General features: G+C 41.1%; 1 protein-coding gene across 1 annotated transcript in view; it reads right to left on the bottom strand.

The window, feature by feature from the left end:
• Positions 1-27064, bottom strand: part of IQGAP2 (IQ motif containing GTPase activating protein 2) — a 268671-nt gene that overhangs the window by 216426 nt on the left and 25181 nt on the right. Inside the window, exon 2 of the mRNA XM_081088634.1 lies at positions 5120-5219. Coding sequence (XP_080944760.1) covers positions 5120-5219 — 100 coding nt within the window. The remainder of the gene's footprint in view (positions 1-5119; positions 5220-27064) is intronic.

Below are 27064 nucleotides of genomic sequence, written 5' to 3'. Positions count from 1 at the left end.
TAGTTTTGTATCTTATGCATAGGTCTGATCTACTGGAGTTCATTTTTGTGAAGGTATTAAGGTTAGTGTCTAGGTTCATTTTTCACATGTGGATGTCCAGTTGTTCCCACACCATTTGTTGAAAAGACCAGCTTTGTTCCATTGTATTGCTTTGCTCCTTTAAAAAAAAAATCAATTTACTGTATGTACCAGGGTCTATTTCTGGGCTCTGTATTCTGTTCCATTGATTTATTTGTCTATTCTTCCAACAATGCTATACTCTCTTGATTACTGTAGCTTTATAATAAGTTTGAAGTTGGGTCTTCCAACCCTGTTCTCCTTCACTATTGTGTTGGCTATTCTGGTTCTTTTGCTTCTCCGTATAAACTTTTAAAACAGGTTGTCAATATCTACAAAATAACTTGCTGGGATTTTTTTAAATCCTCACCCAATGATATTTTTCCCATTGTTTTTTTTTTTTTTTTGAGAGACAGAGTAGAAAGGAGGGGGAAGAGACAGAGAGAGGTGGCGGGAGGGGGGGGACATCGAGGTGAGAGAGACACATAATCATGTCACCTGTGAACAAAAACAGTTAATCTTCTTTTCCAATAACTATACTTTTTGTTCCCTTTTCTTATTTTATTGCATTAGCTCAATCTTCCAGTATAATGCTGGAAAGGAGTGGTGAGAGGAAGCATCTTTACCTTGTACCCAATCTTAGTGGGAAAGCTTTGAGTTTCCCACCATTAAGTATGATGTTAGCTGTATGTTTGTTGTAAAACAGCCTTAATCCAGTTGAGGATGTTTCCCTCCATTTCTAGTTTATGAAGTATTTTTTTTTAATCATAAATAGGTATTGTATTTTTTCTCCAAATGGTGTTTCTGCATCTACTGATATAGTTATGTTATTTTTCTTATTTAACCTGTTGATGCGATGGATCACATTGATTGATTTTCAAATGTTGAACCAGCCTTGCATACTTGGGCTAAATCTCACTCATGATTTATATAGTTCTATACATTACTAGTTTTGATTTGCTAATATCATTTTTTATAGCTGAATAATGTTTCATTATATGGATACTAGAGGCCCGGTGCACGAAATTCGTGCACTGGGGGCGGTGGGGGGGGGGGAGTGCCTCAGCCCGGCCTGTACAAGAGGTAAGCCCCACCCACCTGGCCACAATAGATCGCCCCAGAGAGGCCCCACCCACCCGCCACAACCCGCTGGCCAGTGGCCTGGGTCTCCCTCTTTGGGGCAATCGCGGAGCCCCCCACCTCTGATTGATCGCCCCACCAGCCAGTGGCATGGGTCTCCCTCTGCAGGGCAATCATGAGGGGATGGCTGTGCCCCCACAAACAATCACATTGCAACTGCTTTGGCTGGCCTGGCACCAGTGCATGCCATAGCGTGGTGGTCAGGACGGTCATTCTGCTGTCCAGCCATTCGGTCCATTTGCATATTATACTTTTATTATTATAGATACCATATTTTGTTCATCCATTCATCAGCAGATGGACATTTGAGTTGTTTCCAATTTTGTTCTTATGAATAATGTTTCAGTGAGCATTTTGTGCAGGTTTTTATATGGACATAGACAGAGATTTTCAATTTTCTTGGGTATATACCTAGTGATGGAATTGCTGGATCATTTGGTAACTCAATATTTAATTTTTTGAGGAACTGCTAGACTGTTTACAAAATAACTGCACCATTTTACAATCCAACCAGCAATGTATGAGAGTTCCAATTTCTTTCCATCCTTGTAAACATTTGTTATTATCAACCTTTTTTATTATAGCTATCTTAGTTTGAGTGGTATCTCATTGTAGTTTTGATTTGCATTTCCCTAATGACTGATGGCTAAGCATTTTTTCACTGTCTTGATAGTATTCTTTAAATCAAAAGGTTTATCCTATATAATAAAAAGATAATATGCAAATTGACCGTCACACCCTCACACAAAATGACCATGCCCATGTGGTCACAAGATGGCCGCCACAAGATGGCCAGCAAGGGAGGGCAGTTGGGGGCAACCAGGCCTGCAGGGGAGGGCAGTTGGGGGTGATCGGGCTGGCAGGGGAGCAGTTAGGTGTCAATCAAGCCGGCAGGGGAGTGGTTAGGGGGTGATCAGGCTGGCAGGCAGAAGTGGTTAGGGGCAATCAGGCAGGTAGGCAGGCAAGTGGTTGGGAGCCAGCAGTCCTGGATTGTGAGAGGGATGTCCCAGATTGGAGAGGGTGCAGGCTGGGCTGAGGGACACCCCCCGCACCCCCCCCCCCACGCCCACATACCAGTGCACAAATTTCGTGCACCGGGCCTCTAGTTTTTTAGAATGTCTAATTTATTTTCTTTTTTGTGCTCATGCTTCTGGTGTTCAGTCTCAGATACCATTGCCTAACCCACGGTCATAAAGATTTACTCCTATGTTTTCTTATAAGAAATGTATAGTTGTGGTTCTCACATTTAGATTAACAACCTATTTTAAGACAATTTTTGTATATGAAAAGACTTTTTTCCCCCATTGAATTGTTCTAATTGGATTTGGGGTTCAACTAAGCTTGCATTCCTGGGATAAATCCCACTTGGTGGTTTATAATCCTTTCTATATGCTGCTGGACTTGGTTTCCTAGTGTTTTACTGAAAATTTTTGTATTTGTATTGATAAGGAATATTGATATATAGTTTTCCTGAAGTATGTTTATTTGATTTTAGTATCAGACACCAAAACTAGACAAAGATATTGGTATCTGGTCTCAATAGAGTAAGTTGGAAAGTCTCCTCTCACATTTTTTGTAAGAGTGGGAATTTTTTTTTTTTATTACTAACTGGATCTTTTTACTTGTTATAAATCTATTCAGATTTTTTATTTCTTGAGTTAGTTTTGGTAGTTTATGTCTTTCCAGGAATTTGTCCATTTCACCTAGGTTTTGTAATTTGTTGGCATATAATTATTCATAGTATTTGTCTTTTTTATTTCTTTTTTAAAGTTAAAGATATGTAAACTATTATAATTATGAATTTTTAATACATATAAACTAGAAATCCTTCCATTCTCACTTCTGGAAAGAAAGAAAAGAGGCACAAAGACAGAACCAACACATTTCTAGTTAAAATACATGAAAGTTAGTTCAACTGAAATAAGAAACAAGAAAGAATTCCTGGCTAAACTTACATATTCTAAGTGTACCATTTAGCACAAACTCAATATTCTAAGCCAACTATAGTCATATGAACACAGACATAAGCATGCACTATAATAAACTCAGTATGACAAATTCCTAAGGCATTAACATTGTCAGAATTCTGTATACTATGCTTTCTGAAATCATAGCACACATATTAATACATCTATTAATAGCCACATAGTTTTTACATACCCTATGACCAAAAACCAGCTTTCCTGAAAGTCACAAAAAGTGTTCAGATCTCCATAAAAGATTCATAAGTACACATTTTTCAAAATCTCCTTGTAAAATGAATTTATAAAAACTAAGAGGAAAAACTGTATACAGTCTTTTCTTTCAATGAAACTATTTCTAAGGAAGCTTTCTTTAAAGAACCCGGGCTAATGGTTAAGTTGACTTTTCTAAAACAATATTCAACTACATAAAGAATATGACAAGCTTTCAAGCTATACTGATACCACTCAGGCGTAAACTGTGCTCATGTTATAACTATACACCTGACTGGCACTATAGTTTACACACTTACACCTTCTTGATTTTAGTTGATTTTTAGGAGGAAAAATCCATGAAGTAAGTAGGTCAGATGGTATAACATCTTTATCATCCCATTACAGAACAAACAAAACTGAAGTTTACACAGAACAGATGACTCACCCAAGGTCACACAGCTCCTAAGGGTTAAAGGTGGGACCGGGAAATTCAGTCTGCTGACTCCCAATGACACACCTTCTCTGTGTGACACTGCTTCCCACTCACCAAGAACAGGAGGCAAAAACTTAGACTGCAAAGTGTGTCAGGAGGAAGTCTCTACCAACTCCCCTAAACATTTTCATTGAAAGCATGTTGATTTTTGAATGTCTATGAATCACTCTCCTTATCTAACTTTTTTAGCAACTTGACTAAAAGCATGTTCTTAACCATCTTAGACTGATAATGAGTCTTCAGTGACCTGCAACCTAACTGTAGATTTCAAAGACATGTTAAATAACCTTTAAAACTTAGTCTTTAGAGCTTAGAGTTACAAGACACTGTTAAAATATGAAACAACCCTGGGAAGTGCTCTTTTAAATAATTCTGAAGCCAAATTAGCACATGTGTCACTAAATGGTCTACACAACATTGACTGAAAAAAACTCATTCTTCTGGCTCTGTAGATAGCTATTTATTAGTGATCAGAGGTAATTAACACCATTGACCATTAACTAAATGTTTATTTTCTCTATAGATAAGAGAGCTGGGAATATGCCATTTGTCTGTGGAACAATAATGTTGCTCCAATACAGGCCAAACCATTAACCAGAATCTAACTCACGGCCTATGAGCACTGCAGTATGCAAAGGACAAAGTTCCGATTCCTCTGGCACAGAAGCCGAAGTGCAAATATCTTCTTTATCTGCACTTTCTCCTTGGAGAACCCAACATTTACTTATAATCTAAGAAGTCTAAGAGTCAGTGTGAGTTTGGAGAACATAGCCTAAGTAGTCACACACCCATGAATTACAAAGGAGATTGCTGTCATAAACCTACCCTCTAGCTTAGTGACCAATGGACTTCAGTCCAAAATGCTATTGTCCTATTGGGCATTTACTAGTATAATCATTGGGGTAAAGGTGGGGAAAAGATCTGAGGAAGCTCTGGGGGAAAGGGAGTTGATGTAAGTCTTTGCTGCTCCCCCACATCCAAGCGAGGGAGATGAGAAATTTCAAATAATCTGCAACTTGCCCAGAGATTTCCTGGGAGGCCCTGAAGAAGGAAAAGGAACAGTTCTTTCCCTGGTGCCTTGGCCTTGGCTGTGGTAGTAACTTTTTCTCAATTCTGCTTGATCATTTACAAAAAATAGGTAGTTCTCCGTTGCCCTCCTACCAATAAGAGTGCAGATGAGTTATTAAAAGTATAGTACCCCAAAGCTTATCTCCAAGAGAAGGTACACAAATAGGCCAAGTCTGGATCTCACCTTTTGGCTTCCTCTAGGTGGCACAAATATTCATAAGCGATGTTCTGCCGCCGCCTCTCATCCATCTCCTCTGCAGAGAGCCTTTCATCATCCACAATAGCTGGAAACAGAGGATAACATCGCATTACTGTCAGGGCAGTGTTCATCAGCTAAACACCTGAGACAATCAACTAAAAAACTCACATGCAGTTCAATATTGAACAGTGAGACACAGGGTACTGTAATGCCAAGCATAGAAACAAATTTGCTTTGAGTTTTACAATATTATATTATCTCTAACAATAACAACAACAAAAAGCAATACTAAAGTACAGGCTGAAACTACTAAATAACATGATGAGAACAGCTATCAGATTTCACAAACATGATGCCATAGGAGTTAGACAACCTCAAATCAATTAGACCATGGTCTACTTAAAACAACTTCCATTCACAAGCTTGTGGAATTGGTCCAGTGGCTCAGCTGGGACCATCCTGAAAATTCTGTTATTGAACAAAGAATCTACAAAGACCTGTGTTTTCCCACTCCTAGAAGAATTAAGGCTTCGCCTCCAACCCAAATCCTATTTTACAGATGCCAAAGGCTCTAAAATTTCTCCCTCACTTATTTCTCAGCCTTTCTGAGACTAACTTTCCTGGTCAACAGCTATCCAGAAGCAAAAAGCAATGTATACAGCAAGTGAAGAGAATTTTCAATCCCACCCTCTTTATTCCAACACAAGCCTAGTATATAAAAGCCCATGCTGCAGCTTTGCTTTTCTGTAGAGAAGGCAGCCTCCCCATTTCCTGACTGCACTTCCTCCGGCCACAAGCTCAACAGCACCCACCGCAGTCAATGGCCACATCAGCAAGCCCGCTGTCTCTTTACATGGCAACGCTCCTTTCTCATAAACAGGACCCCCTTTCTCTCTTCAACCCTCAACTTTAATTCTGATGGCTATGAAATGAATTTGGTTCCTTGTTTGTCAGATTACTCATCTGAGGAAGACAATGTGTGTGTAGAGCAGGACGATCATATGGGGTAGGAATGTCAGTGTTTGCTTTTTTGTTCCCTAGCTGCTAGTTCCAGTCACCCATTTTCATAAATAGACTCCTGGTCCCAAGCAGAAGAGATAAGAATGCGAAGGTCACCCATCCATCCGTAAGAAAGACAAATCCTATGACCTACTGATGAGGAGTCCAAAATATCATTTTGGCAGTCGAAAGAAATTTAGATCGAATTCTGAACTCTAATTGGAGCAAATACAATGCTAAACACGTAAGAACTAAAAATAATACCAAACCCCCAAAGGATTAAAATATGTAGTAGATACTTATTTGTTAAGCATGTATTTTGTTTCAAAGCCTTAGGAAAAATGTTTTCTATGCAGTTTCTCAGTCAAGTCTCATGATTCTATAGGCAGATAATTCATCCCACCCTCCAGGTGAGGCAACAGGTTTGAGAGTTCATTTGCCCAGGTGGAAGGCAGAAACATCAGGGCTAGAAATACTTGGATGGGATGAAAAAAATAAAAATGCCTGGAAGCACTTTGGGGAAAGCCTCTGTTTATGGATAAGGAGGAAAAGAAACCAGCGGAAGCCGAGAGAGGTGAGAAGAGCGCCAGGACAGACTGGTATACAACCAGAGCCAGCCCACAAGAGCAGGAATTTCCACCCATGTGGCTCCGTTCCTTTAAACAGGGAGACCTCCTCCCAGCCCAATGATACCAATACAAAGATTTGTATTTGTCAAAAGCAACTTCTTTTTCTTAATAAACTGAATCTGATTTAATTTTAGAAGAGAGCGCTCAGGTTTAGGAAAAGTACAAAAACTCTCAAACAACCCTCCTCTGCCCCTCCCCTGCAAAATTCCAGCCTCCTCTCCCCTGAACTCAATTTCAACAACTCTCAGGTAGCCTTCCAGCCACACCCCCTCCTCTACCCATTCTCCCCAGGGCCACCAGAAACATCTAATACATAGTCCAACTGATGCTACTCTGTCTCAAACCTTCAATGGATCCCCATTTCCTACAGAACAAAGTTCTAGAACACTTTCCCTCTCCACCCCTTCACAAAGCTGACATTTCAGCCACCCCTTCCAAGCAGTGCCATGTTTCAGGGCCACACCACAACCTTTCAGGTTTGAGTGCTCTTGCTCTCCACCCTGTCTCTGCCTGGAAAGCCCTGTCCCTCCTTCTATGCGTGACATCTTTGACATCTTCTCAAGCATCTTGAAGGATTTCAAAGTCAAAATCCATCCACTCTCCTGAGCACTTTGGTTCGTATTTTTATTACATCACTCATCACAAAAGCCCCCACTGTAACTGTCAGGTCTGCCTGTCCAAAGTGGGGAATCTTTAGAGGAAAGGATTCTTTCTGATTCACCTTGACATCTCTCTCACATCAATCATGGTTCCTTGCACACAGAGCACACAAATATTTGCTGAAAAATTATGTTCCAGCGAATCCTCACTACATGAGTTAACCTTCACCCTCTAATGCAGCGGTTCTCAAACTGTGGGTCGCAACCCCTTTGGCGGTCGAACAACCCTTTCACAGGGGTCGCCTAAGACCATCCTGCATATCAGATATTTACATTACGATTCATAACAGTAGCAACATTACAGTTACGAAGTAGCAACGAAAATAATTTTATGGTTGGGTCACAACATGAGGAACTGTATTGAAAGGGCCAGAAGGTTGAGGACCACTGCTAATGAGTATACTTTGCAAATTATGATTTTTCTCATCCTGTGTTTTCTCAGACGATACCTCACCTTGCATGCCCATATAGTATCACCTAATCCTCCACCTCCACTGTTCCTAATGGTTAATCCCCAGGACTTCCAGTTTCTCATTTTAATTTCAGTCCAAATCTGTCTCCCATTTTTAACAGGGTATTTTCATTTTATAGTACCTTCTGGCACATCTAAGTTTGGAAATAATACAAAACTCTTAGTGGGAGTCCATGTGCTCAGTCTACTCTCCCCAACTGTTAAGTGTGGGCCAACGGAGGCAATCTCACTGCCATCTTCCCTCTTAGCTGCTGCTCCTTCCAGCCTTAGCCAACCCACCTTAAGGAGGCAGAAGCCCTAGCAGCACTCAGTCCCCAGGCCTCTGCTCTTGACTGTAAGATTCCGCAACCTATGCAAGATTCTATTAGCCCAGGAGAGACTGAGGGGGCTCTCAAACTCTGACATCACCCTGTCCAATGAGAAGATTTGACTTAATGTTTTAATTAAAACATCCACAAAACCTTAAATTGCAATTGCACATACTGACCACAGCTGATAGAATTCTACCTATGTTTAACACTCAACTCAAAGGCCACTTCCTTCCCAGTCTTTCCTCATTGTTCCTGCTCAAAATGCCCTCCCTCCTGGCACCTCCTGCATTGCCTTGTTTAATAGAAAACTCCTAGAAAACAAGTTTGTGTCCTCATGGTGTCCAGCACAGGCTACATGCTCCATAAAAATATTTAATGACCAAACAATTCCTTATTATGAAAGATTAATAAAAGGGCTCTAAAGTATCTATGTGGGGAAGTTTTAATTGCCTATTTACACTGAATAAAATAAGGGTGTGGTCACTGACGGAGCAAATATAGTACCATTACACAGACTTCATTTAACTAATGTTTAATTCACAGATTCTATGGAGTAGGCATGAGTGACAGCACGAGGAATAGGCCAGTGAACCAACAAACAAAACATGTTTGCCCTCATGGGGTTTCCTTTTACCCACCCTCCCGCCCTTCCTTCCCTTCTGATCTGGTCCACTGGATCACATACCTGGCCCACTGTCCTTCCAACCACACACATTAGCCTCACCTTCCTTCATTCATTCATGACCTATTGTCAAAGTGGAGGCCAAGGTTATGAGTTTGAGAAAGTCTTAATCATAGCAAACACAGCTCCTTCTGAGCCACAGAGGTTGCCTGCAAATATTTCTGCATTACTCAGGAGTTACTAAATAGTAACTTCTGATAAGAGCCACAGGCATGGATAATAACCCTGCCATTTAAAGGGCCATCATGAAGCTGATAAAGGAATTCACTTAAGCATGACTTTACCATCTATAAAGCACTTTTCCATGTTATTGTGTAGTTCTCATAATCACCCTGAGAGATAGGCATTATCTCTTTCTTACAAATGGGGAAACTGGGGTCATTCAAGGGGAAGGGACCGTCTGTGGTCATTTGCTGGGTCAACGGCAGAGCCCGGGCTGGGATGAAAGTCCCTCCGCACTGCTGCCCCGGCTTTGCCCAGTGCCATGCTACTGCCAGATCTGAGTGAGCCGGGGAATGTGCTCCTCAAGGCCAAACCTAAGGTCAGATCATTTAAGTGCCTTCAGAATTGTTTTTATTTTAAAGCAACTTAATTAGCTGCAATTTCCTCTCAAATTTCATGTTTATTGGCTGCTCTGAATCCTAAGAAACATGAGGACATTGTGAAGAACACAACTTCCTGAAGGATTATCAACTCACAAAATGCCATTTGTAATGTTAGCTAATGTTGGCTAAAAGATGGTATTTTAAAGCAATAACTTTCTTTTTTTAAAATGTATTTTTATTGATTTCAGAGAGGAAGGAACAGGGAGAGAGAGATAGAAACATTGACGATGGGAGAGAATCATTGATGGGCTGCTTCCTGCACACCCCCTACTAGGGATAGAGCCCACAACCCGGGCATGTGCCCTTGACAGGAATCAAACCTGGGACACTCTATCCACTGAGCCAAACCAGCCAGGGCACAATAACTTTCCATGGAAATCACAATATAGGGACTACACAAAGTTTAAGAAGCAGAATGAGAGTGAGTTGGTAGAGAAGGTATTGAAATAGAATTATATAAGTTAAAGACCGAAGGAACATTAAGAAGTCCATCTCCCAAAGAACACCCACAAAATCCAGTGTAAAAATAGCCCAAGACCTACCTCATTCATTAAGGAGTTGGCATGGTTATTTGTTAATTTCAGCTATTCTATCTGTTCCCTTCACAGGTTATACACAGAGAAACCAAGGCCACCACGGCCTTTGCATTAAAATTCCTTTGTTCAACAAATATTTCAGTGGCTGCTTTGTGCTAATCTGTTCTAGGGCCTGGACACAAAGTGATAGAAATGACACACCAGGTCCCTCGTGAAGTTTTTTAAAATTATAAACAATGGAGAGTTTGGCATAATTACAGGAGGCTTAGGTAGGTGGGGATACAATGGAGGGAGAGTCAGCAAGAATCACAAAAACTAGGGTTGGGAATCTCTGTTTCATGAAACAGTATTATTTAAGGCATGTCCCTTTAAGGAAAAGCAGATTAGGAATATGATATGAATCACTAATTTATGGAAACATGCCACAATTTAGCATTTTATGTACACACTATTCTTTTGTATGCCTCAAAATTTCTGTAAGGAACCCTGAATATCCTCGGGTATGTAATTCAATTCAAACGTGTATTGGACCGTTTGAGAGTTGGGAACAGCTCTTACCTGGGAAAAAATATCTAAATGAAAATCTCCCCTCTCACTACTTAAAAAATGGCTACCGGAGATGGCATATAGTATATCCCAAAGGAGGCACTAAAAGGAAAAAACCTGATTCCAAGGCCCTAAAACTGGGGCAGGAGACGGGACTGGAATATAAAAATGAGAGAATCCAAAGTCCAAAATTTCCAGTAAGCTGATACACTCGGTAAACTTGCCCTGTAATATATTCTGGCTTCACACTAGCCTCCCCAAGCATCTCACAGGCACTTAATCTTAAACTTTAAAGAACCACATGATCAAACTTCCCTGAACTGAATTTCTTTTGAAAAATGAGCAAACCTAAAAGTTTTTAGCAACCAGATACATAGTCACAGGCACGGAAAAAAATCTGAAACGATAGAGACTGCTCCTTCACGTGTTAAAAACACAGGCGGCTTCATCAAGTCACCAAAATTATGAGACATTCAGTACAGGGACTCACATCTCATCCATCGCGACATCCTTAACAAGCGCCAGGTTATAGCAGGTGCTCAGTAAAGGCTGCTGAGTGGTGTGCTCAGCTTGAAAGGCAGAGATGTTGTTTCTCTCACAGGGTTAGTCCTCCCAAGCCCAATGCCCTGATGGTAACACAGCCATACAGTCCTGGTCCCAGGGGAAGGTGAACTTTATTTAAAGCCCGACCTTCACCCCTTTCCTGGAACTTCTCCCCCATCACACATTCCTACTAATTCTCCGAAGTTGTAAATCAATACACACTTCAGAGGATTTTCAGGTTATACACAGGTGTAAGGGGCTGGTCATCTCCCTTAATGTGATCATGTGGTCATGCTTGAGCACCTAAGATGCCACCTGTTTCTATCAAGCTGGTAAAAAAAACTCAGGACACCTTTTCAGAACAGGATCTCATTGCTAAATCACACACATGAGAGTAAAACAAATTTTGGTTTACTGTGAAAATTTGGACAAGAATGTCTAACATATATTTGAACAAGAATGTCTGTCATAGTATATATATGGCCCACTGTCCTTCCAACCACACAAATTAGCCTCACCTTCCTTCATTCATGACCTATTGTCCAAGTGGAGGCCAAGGTTATAAGTTTGAGAAATGCTTTTTTTTTTTCTTAGAGTATTAAACATGTCTCCTTTTTTTTTCCCCCTTGACATTCCCCCGGCCTCCCCCACCCCCCAGTGTCTTGTGTCCATTAGTTATTCTCATATGCATGCATACAAATCCTTCGGTTGATCTCCTACCCACCCACCCCCAACCCTCCCCAGGCTTCCCACAGTAGTTTGACAATCTGCTCAATGCTGCTCTGCCTCTGTATCCATTTTTGTTCATCAGTCTATAATGGTCCTTATTATCCATAAGTGAGTGAGTTCATGTGGTATTTTTCTCAGCTTCCCAGGGGCCATCTCAGCCTCATAGGGGCCGTTCCAGCCTCACAGGGGCCATCTCAACCTCACCGGGGCCGTCTCAACCTCACCGGGGCCGTTTCAACCTCACTGGGGCCGTTGCAACCTCACCAGGGCCGTCAGAAATTCTTAATCATAGCAAAAACATTATATATATATATATATATATATATATATATATATATATACATACATATGTTTTTTTTTTTCTAGAAACTCAGAGCAGACCATAGGATGTTAAAGCCCATATACAGAGGTGGACCAGAGTGCAGATTAGGATGGGAGGAAGGGGTCTAAGACTGTGCTCAATTTGGGAGAAGAATTAACGGCACTGATTCCTAGATTTGGGGTTTCTTAGACAATGATAATTTCAGAAAACACTTCAGGGATAAAACTCATCTCTTTTGCTACTAAGTAGGCATGGGGAAATTCCATTTGCTCACTGCCTGCTCCTACACACTCCATCATCCCACACAGACCTCAATAAGGAAGAATGGAGTACAGTATCAAGTTTCTAAGACCAGTTTTAAGATTTTTAAGTCTAACAGTTAAAACTACAGAATGCAATTGTAATATCTTTAGTCTAGATGAGCTCCTACTATTTTTAAAAGGAAAAGGAATTCAAGCCACCTCTACTTAAGTGTGAGCTTTTAGTGTTTAAGATGCTCAGTGCAAAAGTCTTCAAATTACTTAGAACCAGTCCTACAATGATTCTCCCTGTTCCCTATAGATAATGAATATTTTAAAGACACAGACATTTATCTAAACTTTAATAACTCATGGGAATGATGATATTTTGCAACTGTTAAACAGACTTAGCAGGTGTATTTATACAATGACAGTCCCCAGGGCTATTCCCACAGAGCAGTAAGTCAGGGCTAACACTGTCCCTATTCTCTCAAAAACTACCCCAAATAAGCCAGAATATCAGAAGTTGTATCTACAAAGCTAGGAGCCATAAAAGACAATAGTTGGCCTAATTTTTCCTTGCCTATTAGGAGAAAAAAGACACACACAATAAATCATAAATAGTTCAAAGGTAGGTGTAAGAAAACAAAAGAACCTCTTGGTTATGAATAGGACTCTTTTCTGCATATGTTTCATGCACTTATGTCATATTTCTCTAGTCAATGTAAGCTCTGTGTGATGCATGCATAAAAAATAGCAGACAGAAGGGATTTACATTTAATAAGCACTCACTATGTGTCAGATATTTTATAAACAACCTGCAATCCCTTTTAAGATGGGAATTTCAGTCTCCATTTTTCTGATGGGAAACAGTCTTAGAGAGGTTAGCTAACTTAGGTTTAGGTAATTCTAAGATCATAAAGACAGTTAAATGGCAGAGTTGGAATAGGAAACAACTCTGATTTCAAGGTTCTGCTCTTTCTACTCTACTGAAGTGCCACAGCTTCCCTGCATGTAAATGGATGATCGGTCCGGCAACCATTTGGCTCTTCTGAGGGCACCATTGAAGTTATTATTGATGTCTCACTAATCAGCAGAAAGATGATGCTACTTACATGGTATATCATAAGCAAAGTGATATGATCAATAAATGCTGAGAACACATTTGAGAAAATTTAACCTTTGTTATCTGTGCCGTCCTCCTCTTTCCCCCAAAAAGGTGAATTTCTGCCTAAACTGACAAAAATACCTGCTATAAAAGAGTTGGCTGAGTGGAAAGGGCAGTGACTATAATTAGTGTCACAGTCATGGATGAGTTAAGTACACGTTCAGTTTCCTCATCTGTAAAATGGGAATAATGCTACTTACTCCAGTAATCTGTTGTATGAGTATTTTTCAAAATCTTATTTTAAAATAATATATATTATAAATTACTTAATAGTTAAATTAATTCAACTATTAAATGTTATAAAATATAAAATTTATATATAATAAAGATAACAGATAATCAGCTAAAATTGATTACACTCAATTTTAGAGGCTTTAGCATCTATCTCCCATATAATTTGCAAACTGAATGTATTTAAAGTTAAATAAACTGTGAAAAGCACCACAATTTTAATTCCACACACATATACATACATTGAATGTGTGTGTGTGTGTGTGTGTGTATTCTTAATTATAATTATATAAGGGTATGTTATTATATGCATTATAATTCAGGGGGAGGGAGCCTAAAAGAAAAGACCAAAATATTAAAGCACTTGTTTCCAAAAGGAGGACTCTGAGGTTTTTTTCCTTAACTTTTTTGATTATCACCCATTTTCTTTTCTTTTTTTAATATATTTTATTGATTTTTTACAGAGAGGAAAGGAGAGGGATAGAGAGTTAGAAACATCAATGAGAGAGAAACATCGATCAGCTGCCTCCTACACACCCCCTACTGGAGATGTGCCCGCAACCAAGGTACATGCCCTTGACCAGAATCGAACCTGGGACCCTTTGGTCCACAGGCTGACGCTCTATCCACTGAGCCAAACCATTCAGGGCTATCACCCATTTTCTAAATACTCTATATCAGTGATGGCAAACCTTTTGAGCTCGGCGTGTCAGCATTTTGAAAAACCCTAACTTAACTCTGGTGCCGTGTCACATATAGAAATTTTTTGATATTTGCAACCATAGTAAAACAAAAACTTATATTGTTGATATTTATTTTATATATTTAAATGCCATTTAACAAAGAAAAATCAACCAAAAAAATGAATTCGCATGTCACCTCTGACATGTGTGTCATAGGTTCACCATCACTGCTCTATATCATAGTATGTGTATGTCAGAAGTAACAAAAGATTAAATTAGTTTTAATGTTCAGTTACAGAAAAATATTTTAATTTTCTGTAACTAACATTTACATATCCTATATAATAAAAGGGTAATATGCAAATTGACTCTAAAGGTGGAACAACAGGGAACGACCGGTCGCTATGACACTCACTGACCACCAGGGTGCAGACACTCAATGCAGGAGCTGCCCCTTGGTGGTCAGTGCGCTTACACAGGGGGAGCACCACTCAGTCAGAAGCCGGCTCATGGCTGGCCAGCGCAGGGGTGGTGGCAGGAGTCTCTCCCGCCTCTGTGAAGTGCTAAGGATGTCCGACTAACGGCTTAGGCCTGTTCCCTTACTCGGACATCCCCCAAGGGCTCTAGGGCTTGCCAAAGGGATGTCTGACTTCCAGATTAGGCCTGATCCCCTGGGGACCGGGCCTAAGCTGTCAATTGGACATCCCCTAAGAGGTCCCGGACTGCAAGAGGGCGCAGGCTGGGTTGAGGGATACCCCCGAATGCACGAATTTTCATGCACCGGGCCTCTATATATAAATAACGAGTATGCCTTAATGCCATATCCATTGCAAAAAAGGCCTTTCATGCAGCTAATTGATACATTTGAACTTTTAAGAAAAAAATCAGTCATTTAAGATTTACAATGAATATATAGACAGATTGTGTAAAAAAAAAAAAATAACAGTTCAAAGACAGCAGAGGGGAATATGATTAATGCTTGATATTCTGTTGAAAGGCCTTAACAGTGTAAAGAGCTTGGTATGGTAAGTTGATGAGAGAGAACAGGCAGGGTAAGACATAAGTGAGATGGAATGAATGTAGGAACCTGAATTGGAAAAAGCAGAGAAGGTGCAACAAGCCTGTATGACATGAAACCTTACAAGTCTGAATTAGGAAGAAGAGAGAAAAACACGGTGATGCTTTGCAAGGCAGACTTTGGCAAGAGAATGAACAGGATGATGAAGAGCATGGTACGGGGGAAGAAAAGGGAAGTCAACAAACTGCAGCCAACTCATTTTGTGACTTCAGATGGTGGAGGTGGCAACTGCACATGGCTCAGCACCAGGAAGTCACCCCAATATGCCAATTTCCAGAAAGAGAAGTGTCTATATAATTAAAGAGAAAAAAAAAAACATGGAAGCACCCCACTGTCCTAGGGATATACTTGGGAGCTGACTTAAAACTAAACTTATATTAGAAGAGAAGTTTAACTAATATAACAGACTCAATTAAAAGGCTGTGATGTAGAACAGAAGGACACTATTAATGCAAGCATATGCTGTTTGTTAGTGAGTGTGAATTAACACATGATTCAGGGCAGTCAATGTTTAAAAAATGCCAAAAACTCAGCTCTCAAGTGGATCATGCTATGCAAATGGAGAAATGATGACAACAGAGTCATGGATCAAGAATACAATTCAACTTGACTTTAGACTAAAGCAGTATAGGTCAATTCTCATGAGCAAAAAAGCTTCTCTGGTTTTAAGTAGGACAGGCATCAGCTCACACATTTAGGTTTTGTGAGAATTGGAGCTTGTAAGGAACCATAAAACACCACATATGGTGCCAACATCAAGCAGCAGGACTTGAACCAAAAATGCCGGGCTCTCCTGTTTCATACAAATCATATGTACATTTATAAAGTGCTACCATGTAAGTGATCTCATATGACTACAGCAGCCCCATCAGATAAATGGACAACTATTATTGTGACCACTTGACTAAGGCTAAAACGGGGTAAGGGCTTTGCTCAAGGCCCCAGAACTAGAGTACAGAGCTGGTTTGTATTTAAAACCAACTCTTGGTGTTTGTTTAGTTTTTACTGAACTTTCGGAGGTCCCCTATTATATTAGAGCAAACACATTTTTATTCTTTTATGTCAACAGTACAGGGAGCCATAGGAAGAAATGGAATGGCTAATGTGGGAAGGGAGTTGAGTTGGCAAGAGTGAGTGAAGCTAACATAACATCAAGCCTGCAGGCTGAGGAGAATGTACACAAACCATGATTTTGTAAATTGCTTGCAAAGTGTATAGAATACCCTGGGAAGAGCTCTCTTGTGCAAAAGAATTTATCCCATTGGACAGCAAAGCCAGAAACATTCTGGCTTTGGTTTGTTGTGAGCTTTCTGTTCTAACATGAAGTACCACTGCCCTTAGAAAGTACATTGTCCTGAGTTTAGAAAAATGGATGTCCTTGTAAACACAATGAAAGATGCCAAGGTTTTCTTTAGCCCAAAGCTCAAACTTTAGACAACATCCAGGACAGCAACCACCTTAAATATAATTCATTTTCTTCTGCTTCAGATTCAAATGAGTGACTGATCTTCTTCAGGCATTTCTTTCTGGCTGGGAATGGCCCATGGTTCTGTAGGTAAATCCCCTGGCCCGCAGGTCTCCTGTAGGTCAGAGGAAGTAGCCAATGTGTGCATCAGCCACTAGTTCCTTAGAGGATTTGAATATAATTTCAGAATTAAGTCATTGTTTCTACTCCAGCCATGAGAGCCCTGCTAGCATTTGTGCAGCAGAAGTGGCCACGATTATAAAGCCAAATGAGGAAAGAAATTTTTTCTTATTATTGATCCACTAGGTGCAAAATGCTGGCAGAGAATTATGGAGATGCAGAGTCCTAAAATGCTTCCAAGTGTCTTATAATTAAAACCAATAAATACAACAACAGCAGAATGTGTTTCTTTTGGTATGTGGCAAAGTCTCTAACTAATGGCTAAATAATGCAGTGCAGGTCAGGGGTAGAAAGAAGAGATGAGATGGGTGTGAGAAAAGACTCTGTGCCCCTAATAGTTTACCATCTAACAAAACACATATTCAACACTGGAGAAAGGTTAGAAAACCCCTTTAAGACAAACTAATTATAGGACAAAGAACAGAAAAACCAAGGGAAAGAAAGATTATTCCATGATGGGATTAATCAGAGCTAGTTTTCTAGATTAAGAGTTTGAAGTGGGGGTTGAAGGAGGTGAGAGAAAGTTGGGCAACACACCTAGAGAAGTAAAGACAAGAATGTGGAAACTACACTCACCTCAAGATGCATTTTTGTGCTTTGTCTCCTGTCCCCTCCCTCAGCCCACAGTCTCCACTCCTCCCCTCCCCACCCTTCCAAAGGTCTCTAAACTTCTTGAGAAGAACAGACAGGCTGCCCAGGACATTTCACAGCTGTTTCTCAGCAGTGCAGCTGAAAAGACTACAGGTTGTTTGATGACAGTGCATAGACCAGATGATAGCTCACAATCACGAAGCTGGGCAGAGTTCCTTTTATTGCTAAAAGCTCATTCAACAAAGTTAACCTGCTACATCGAATAACACACATAATTGCTATAGAACACGTAGAGTTCATTGGGCATGGGTTGTTAAATCAGTGACGTCAATTACTGTAATAACTGTTAATCTAAATACCCAGACCAAGTTCCTCCTTTTTCCAGGTCACCAGTATTCAGGGTCATCAAGGATTTGCTTTCACTCGGAACATCTTCAGAGTTGCATCCTGGGAAATGGGATGAAGATTAAAGAAACAGCCCTCAGTCTGCTCCTCACCATCTTTGATTCCTCATTCCCTCTCCCAGTGCTCCATCCACTGCCATCGGATGTTACCACTTACCCGAGAGCCTTGAGCAGCACGCCAACTCTGCAGCTTAGGTGGATTCCTTAGGAATGGTCTTGGGCCACTCCAAACCCTCCCCTAACCCAGCCTTTCCTCCCTCTTATCATGTCAGGAGGAAAGAGAGCACATACAATCATATAAGTGAAATAACAAATTGATGCAGAAAGAAAGCATAGTCTAGCAGTAGTTGGACTCCTAACCAGCACCCTGCCTTCAGCAGATGCAAACCAGCCTTTCTGGGCCCTCTTTGACCTTGACATACCTCCAGGCTTCCCAAGCCGTACATCAGTGAGCCTTTCCATAGAAAAATAATGCAGAAGAGAGTAAACACATAGAAAGAACTGGGGGTGAGGAGAAGTACCTAGGGGCACAGCTCAATGCCCAATAAACATGAATTGTCTCATTTCAGGCTCATACTTGAAAAAAGATCATCCAGTTTGCATTCTTCTCCACAAGTGAACTGTGTTTCAGTATTTAAAATACAAGGAGTTCCCACCTCCAGACTTAGTAGAATTGGCATTCCAAGCAGATGTCCATGGGTACCCTGCAGGCTGCACAGCCCGCATACCACCAGTGACCAAGTTAGTGGTGTGGGGGTATCAGGCACTGACGTCAGCTTAGCTCACAGTTGGCTGCAAATGTGCAGGCAGCTTAGAGAACCAGCTGGGAGGTGTCATTCTGGGAAGCATCTCATCAGACGCACTCCACCCACTTATTCCAGCTGCCCTGGAGGGTCTGGCTATGCCCCATTGCAGCACCCCTCGCTGTGACCCACAGCACGCTCTGGAACCGGGAATGGACGTACTCCTCTCAATGCAGTGGTGCCCACAGCACCCGCTGACACAGTAGGAAAGCATGCCAAGAGGGAAAGAGGAACAGAACTTTCTCATCCCATCTGTTTTTCCACATCTTTTTTCAGGGATGGACTGGTTTTACGCTGGGTGCCCCACGTCTGTTCTTCACTCAGGTTGTACAAAACTCTTGGAAGGTAGGTTTGGTCCAATCTGGTAGATAAAACTGCGTAAACCTACCTTTTACAGACTATAGCACATAAACCCAAAAGTGCTTTGTTTCTAAGTAAGTTCTTGCCATAAGCTTATTTATTATGAATTGTCTTTCTCCTTAAAACTAGAGTGCAGTGCATATACTGCGGGGGGTGGGGGGTTGGCAGGAAACACAAAATAAGGGTTCTGGTACAAGTTTTGCTGGTAAACATTTGAACCAGTATCTGATTAGCCAGATTTCCCAAATCTTATCTAGTAAAAATATTTTATTCATGCCTCTCTCTCTTTAAAAAGACTAAGACAACAACTTAACAGACACTAAATATTAGACTACTGGTTGTTAAAAAAAATTCTAGCCGAAACCGGTTTGGCTCAGTGGATAGAGCGTCGGCCTGTGGACTGAGAGGTCCCAGGTTCGATTCCGGTCAAGGGCATGTGCCTGGGTTGCGGGCATATCCCCAGTAGGAGATGTGCAGGAGGCAGCTGATCGATGATTCTCTCTCATCGATGTTTCTAACTCTCTATCTCTCCCCCTTCCTCTCTGTAAAAAATCAATAAAATATATATTAAAAAAATTCTAATATTTTTATATATAAGAACGCTTATACTAAAAAAAAAAAAAAAAGACATAAATTAACAAGTATCAATGAGAATGTGAAAAAACTGGAACCTGTGTACATTGCTGGTAGAAAAGTAAAATAGTGCAACCCTGTGGAAAACAGTATGGTGATTCTTCAAAAAAACGAAACACAAAATTACCAGATGACTCAACAATTCCACTCTGGGTATATATCCAAAAGAAGCGAAAGCAGGGACTTGAACAGATATTTGTACACCCATGTTCACAGAAGCATTATTTCCAATTGCCAAACGGTAGAAGTAACCCAAGTGCCCATCAACAAATAAACAGATAAAATGTGCTATAGACCGTGCAAGAAGACACTTGCCAAGAAGGACTCCCAGAGGCTAACTGGGCTTATATTTAAAAGCAGAGCCTAGTAGCCTTTCCTAAATAGGGGCCTCTCACACAACCCATAATTCAGAGGAAAGCCAGCACTAAGCTGCCTGCCTCAGACTCTGAACTGTCTGCCTGCTCTGTGTTCCTGCCACCGGAGCCAGTCCTTGTAAAGGACTTCATAGAACAGTATTTCAATTAATAGGGCTGAGGCTTTCCCCATCCAATTGGAGCTGTGCAGTTATAATCCCCATCCCTCTTCAATGACCAATCAGAGCATCTGCATTCTGACCAGTCAGGACAGTGCCTTTTGAACCATTCAAAGTGTGAGGATTTGGAATGCTCATTTGCATGAGGAGGGACCAATCAGGGACCAGGGGCAACGATTTCTGTCTATAAGTCCTCTGGCTTGGAGAGTGCACTTTCCCTCTTCACCAAAGAATAAAGACTTTGTTTCCTGGCTGGAGCTGAATGAAGCACTAAAGATGTCTCACAGGAGCAGAGCAGACCAGTGCAGAGCAGGTGGAGAGACCAGAGCACAGCAGGGCTGTATAGCTGGAGAGGGGCCTGGCCCCAGGGTTGCCTTGTTCCCAAGCTGCCTCCCAGCCATGCTGTGAGCTGTTCCACAGCTGTGCTATTCTCGCAGCACTGCTGTATCACAATTCAACTGTTTGCACAGAATAAAGTTTCCTTTGTCACAGCAACCCAAATCGGGGGCTCCTATTGATGCCAATGACCATTAGTGGACAATACATACAATGGATTATTATTCAGCCTTAAAAAGGAAGGAACTTCTGACACATGCTCCAACATGAATGAAGCTTGAGGACACTATGCTAAGTGAAATAAGCCAGTCACGAAAGGACAAACATTGTATGACTCCACTAACATGAGGTATTCAGGCTGGAATAGTATTTCAAATTCATGGAAACGTTAAGTAGAGTGGTAGTTGCCAGGTGCTGCTGGGAGGTATAAATAGGGACTTAAGTGTTTAATGGGTACAAAGCATTAGTTTGAGAAGACGAAAAGTTCTGGAGATGGATGGGTGGTGATTGAACATCAATGTGAAGGTACTTAATTCCATGGCACTGCACACCTAAAAAAATGGTTAAAATAGTAAAATTATGTATATTTTACCACAATTTCATAAAATGCTTACATAGCACTTTCTATAAGCCAGATACTGTCCTAACTTTGTTGCAAATATCAACTCACTTAATTCCAAATATTAACCCTATGAGGCAGGTTCTATTATCTTTACCGTGGTCTTCATTATTATCCTTGCCCAGAGTCCACAGCTGGCAAGTGGCACAGCCAAGATGCACAGGCTGGTGCTCCAGCTCCATCACCTCACCCTTCACCATTCTGCACAGCGGCTTCCAGCAAGTGAGACTACTGGCCTGAGGGTCTCGCCCTTCAATTCATTCTGAAACAGAACAACACACCCTGTTGCTCACACACCATGGGAAGGGTCCTAAGACACCAGACTACCCAGGCCTTACTGTGATGAATTTGGGAATATCCAGAGGGCTCAGCACATAGGTCTGGAGTCAAATTTAGCTTTGCTAACCAATTTCATAGAACCAAGGAGTTTCAAATTAAAAATGGCATCTCTCTGGTCTAATCCTCTTTTTAAGATGGGAAGTACTGTTAATCTATACCAGAGAAGGTATGTTTGCTTTTTTATATTTTCTTAAGTTTCTATAAAAAAAAATACACAGAACCAATGGTCCCAGAAGGCCAAGGGATAAATGTCTAGTCTGGGAGGCACCACCTAGAGCAAGTCACTCACTCATCTTCTCTGGGTCTTACTTCCTCATCTCCTAAATGGGAACACTTTTAAATCTGCCTCCTCTTTAACAGTATTTAATGGCTTAAGATTAGCTTCAGTATAGAAAAATACTTTCAAAAAGGCAAAATGCTATTCTCATATTTCCATTCACTTGGGAGGCTGTTAAAAAAATAAAACTGAATAAAATACTCCACAGAGAAGTCAAGACTTGCCACATTCAGGTCTCAAACATTGTTCCTAGGGTCCTCATCAGTTCTTTACAATTCTTACTCATTCATTCTAAAGGTAATAATGAGACATTCTCATTCTACTTAGCATTCCACCTCTGCTCAAAGGAAATGCCTGTCCCTATTGTTAGCCTCCATGCCTCTCCCAAGGGCATGCTGGGACAAGGGTAAGCAGACCAATAGCTAAGAACATAATGACAAATGTCAGATCCCTAGCCCTAGGCTACAATTTCCCTCCCCACCTACTCCCCAGTATATTTTATTTTATTGTGTGCTTTCCTTAAGAACAAGGGCATGACCTCGGAACAATTATCCAAATCAGGAAATTTAATATTAATACAACACTATTATCCAATTCGCAGTCCATATTCAAGTCTCACCACTTGTCCTGGTCATGTCCTCTTCAGCTTTCTTTTTGTCCCATGCTTTTGCTGCTGTCCTTCTAGCCTCCTGTAATCTCAAACAGTTATCAGCCCTTGTCTTTGTTGAGCTTATGGTTTTGAAGATTACAGACCATTAATTATGTAGAATGTCCACCAGTTTAGATTTGTCTGATCTTTCCCCATGATTCTATGCTGTTCATGCACTTTGGGCACTTAAAACTACCCAAAACTCCCATCAGGAGGCATGTGAATTTGGTTTGTATCAACATGTGACATTATGTAATGTTAACTTTAATCACTTGGTTAAGGGGATGTGTGCCAAGTTTCTCCACTCTACATTTACTGTTTTTCTCTTTGTAATAGAAAGTAATTTGCAGGGAAACACTTTGAGAATATATCCTATATAGTAAAAGCATAGTATGCAAACTGTCCCCTCAACTAGAGTTCTTCTGGGAGTTCGACCAGAGGGCGGGCCGGCCGGGGAAAGGGTTAAAATGATATGCAAAATGAGTCTAGAGTTTGCCCATCTATGTGCTAAAACTTCAGCCATGAAGTCTACAGCTGAAGACATGCTCTATGTTAAAACCCCGAGTGTATTTCAGACATAAAATGCCACGTCCCACAGCAGCTGCCATTTGTTAATTTACAAGGCTTTGTGCTAGCAGCCTGACAGGTAACTACTGATCTGCTGGACAGACAATCCTAACTCACGGAGGAGGAAAACACAGCTCAGAGAGCTAGGGAGGTGAGATCCAGGTGTGTAGGTTCTAGAACCCAGGCTTTCCATATACGCCCCTGTCCTCTTGTATAAATTAAGCAGGACCAAGTTGAACTTGTACATCTACCATAACCTTTGTTTCTATCCATTTTATATGTCAGATAACTATTATATTAAAATGTTTTACAATGAGATGATTTAAAACTCTGGAAATGACTAACTTGTACATGTTTTCTCACCATAAATTATGGCCGTCCCATTGAACAGCTCCTTCTAGCAAAAAAAATATTTTCAGCTAGAATGTGGTTATTTAAACTTCCGTTGTGTATCTCTTTAGATTCATGCAGAATGAATTTGGTATTTACTCTGGTGTTATATTGTTAGACAGTTTTCAACTTAAGGGAAAAGAGAAGGAATTGGGGCTCCAACTTAGTGACTCCGGCAAGGTGAGATGTTTACACACACTCAACGTTCAACTCTCTGTCCCACGTGAAGGGAACATAAGTGGCCAGGTGTGTTTTCATATCTGCCCTGTGGCTCCACAACAGTTCCTCACAGGCCTGCGGTCAGTTTAGTTTGTGGGAAAGGACTCACATTCCTTCCCCTCCCCAACACACACACACACACACACACACACACACACACACACACACACACACACCATGCACACAGCTTGCTTATTCTTCACTAGAGCTACTTAGTGGGTGAAGTGAATCCATTGGTCTAATAATGAGAGACTATACATGTTATAACCCAGCTTACCTTGGTACCATTTTCATTCAAGGAAATGAGATCAGACTATTGGGAGTTAAGAAAGATTTCTTATAATAAATATACCATAGGGTTTTATTTTAATTGGAAGGGTGGGAAGAAGAGAATTACAACATCCCCTACAGAAAATCTGAGAAATAATCAATGAGTGCCTTATACCCGAATCCCTTTTTATTGCTCCCTTAACCTTCTCCACTGGCTTTAGACAACTCTGTGTTAATGTCTCAGCTGGAGGGGCTCAGATCATATGGAGAAGAGGTTGACCACCTCACTTTCAACTTTGGGTCCCAGGCTTTGAGTCCCAGGTTGTTTTATTTTGTTATTTATTTAATTATTTCTTTCTTTACTTATTGCCAGTTCCTTTCTTTTTTCCATGGCCATTCCCTGGCCAGTAGGTAGGTTTTTCCGACTCCCCATGCTGTGAGTAGCTCTTTATGGTTCCTGGAGTTGATGCAGAGAGAACTGGGTACCAGATTCCTGTTTCTCATAGGCCCGACTTCATTCCACATGTGCTGTCCTCCTGCGTGCGACTCCTGTACACCCGGGCTTTGAACGCTCTCTTTGTGGCACACGGAAATGCTTCCTTAAGAAAAGCAAAATTTCTTTCATTTTGATATGTTTTACCGGTCTGATGTAAGAGGGATGCTTGTCTGCAACAATTTGGTCCACCAAGTTATAGAAGGTAGGAAAGTAATAGGATTAACACTTTGCAAGTTGAAGACACAGAGGCACAAAAGGTAGTGACTGAAAGGGTACCTGTCAAACTAACAGCAGAAGCAGACTAGAAACCAGCCCAAACATGTGGCTGAGACTCACCAGATCATAACCACTGGCTTTGTAAGAAACAGCATTCTTAGAGTGGTCCCTTCTCTTCCCTAAAAGCTCACCTTCCCACCAGGCTCTTAATCCCTGCTTCTTTGGTTCTTTTTCTCATATCCCATCACTGAGACACACCTCTGCAAAAGTAGGTACATTAGAGAGTTAATTTCTGTATTCTATCCAGGAAAAAAAAAAAGAGTTCACTGAAATGTGAAAGACGAGACCACAGAGGGATGTGATTATACAGGAGGAAAAATCAATGCGCATCTCAGACTGTGAAGATGAGTGATGATGACAAACAGTGATTAAAAAACAGACCAAAAACATGCTAGCCATTATTGAGCACATACAGCTGTGATAGTCATCCTAAGTCCTTAACATAATTATTTTTATCCTCAGAAAAACTGCGTGAGACAGGTGTTATAATTTCCACCTATCAAATGAGGAGTGGTCACTTGTGGAGCCTGGATTGGAACCAGTGGTCTGGCTCAAGGACCCAGTTCTTCACCATTACACTATGTTGCCTCAAAGACAGCTCTGCTTATAAAGCAATCATATGGCAGGCCTCACTGTCATCCCAGTTAGCCCAGAGTTCCTCGGCAGGTCAAGGAAATGAATCCGGAGTCTGGATGCAGTTGAGATGAGACTCAAGTAACATGATTAAGTTCTGGTATTTATAAGTCAAGAGATTGCACAGAGAAGTAAGTATTCTATCCTTCAAAATAGCCATCTGAGAAGCTCTATGTTCATTCCAACTTGGCTGCCGTGACTGAGCACATTCTTAGATGCCTCTTTTGGAATTCAACTCAATTATGCATTTCTTTCAAATATCCTGAAACTTGGTCTTCAGAGATGAAATCAAATGTTTGAAAACAACCAGCAGTCGACTTGAGTCTAGTCTGGAAAACAAGGTGGCAAAATGAAGGTCTCAGACTGTAGATGATTTTTTTCTTCCTGGCTGATAAAATGATTCTGCCAGCAATTCCAAAAGAAAGTAGCAAAACTCTAAACAGTACAAGCTGACTTGAAGGATATTGCTTATTTAAATGTATAAGACCTCGTTTGTTGTCCAGCCTCCAAACTTCATAGTTCCATTTAACAGGTAAGAAACTTTTCCCTCAAGTCTCTCCTCAATTTGAGGATGACAATGAGAACCTACCCCTAGTCACTATAGGCAAATGGTAAAACACTGGATTTAAGAATTACGTTTGAGCCCTAGACGGTTTGGCTCAGTGGATAGAGCATCAGCCTGTGGATCAAAGGGTCCCGGATTCGATTCCAGTCAAAGGCCCTGGCTGGGACTCATGCAGGGGGCAACCAATCATCTGTTTCTCTCACGTTGATGTTTCTCTCTGTCTTTCCCTTTCTCTTCTACTCTCCCTAAAAATCAACGGAAAAATATTCTCGGGTGAGGCTTGACATAAAATAGCCTGGATACTAATCCCAGTTCTGATGTTCACTGATCGCTAAGCCTCAACTTCTCTATTAGCAAAATGGGGTATTATCTAATTAGGGTACAGGCAGGGAAGAAATGGTATTCAAACAGAATAATGGAAATGAGTTTAAGGAAAGCACTATTTATAGAGGCATAAACCAGTTCGGGGAAATGAGCAAGGATTGTGGGGTACCCAGGAGCTACAGAAGCAGAGAGCCCTCACCTCACCACATCTGAAGGGACAAGAAGAGGGAGCATTTGCTGCAAGAATTTAGCAGGGGAGAGCCACCAGAGAGGAGCTGTGACTTTCAGCAGAGGAACCCACATCATCTCCAATCCCCAGCCTGGGGGAGAATGGAGCAAGGAAAATAAATACCTTGACTTACCTTCCAAAACAGGAGGGCAAGGTGCCCATACCTATAACAGCCTGCCTCCCGGGACACAAAGCAGGATGGACTGGAAAGGGCAAGCAGAGGACATCCTGCCTGGCGTTTCACAAAGTTGTGAGCCAGTCCTCTCATAATCACTTATTTGATGTGGGCAGGAAGTATTACCTATAGCGCTGCCCAGCCAGGACATGGCTCAGTCACTGAC

The sequence above is a fragment of the Myotis nattereri genome (genome assembly GCF_964212035.1).
Source record: "Myotis nattereri genome assembly, chromosome: 4".
NCBI classification, from domain to species: domain Eukaryota; kingdom Metazoa; phylum Chordata; class Mammalia; order Chiroptera; family Vespertilionidae; genus Myotis; species Myotis nattereri.
This window is presented reverse-complemented; position numbering and strand designations above follow the sequence as displayed.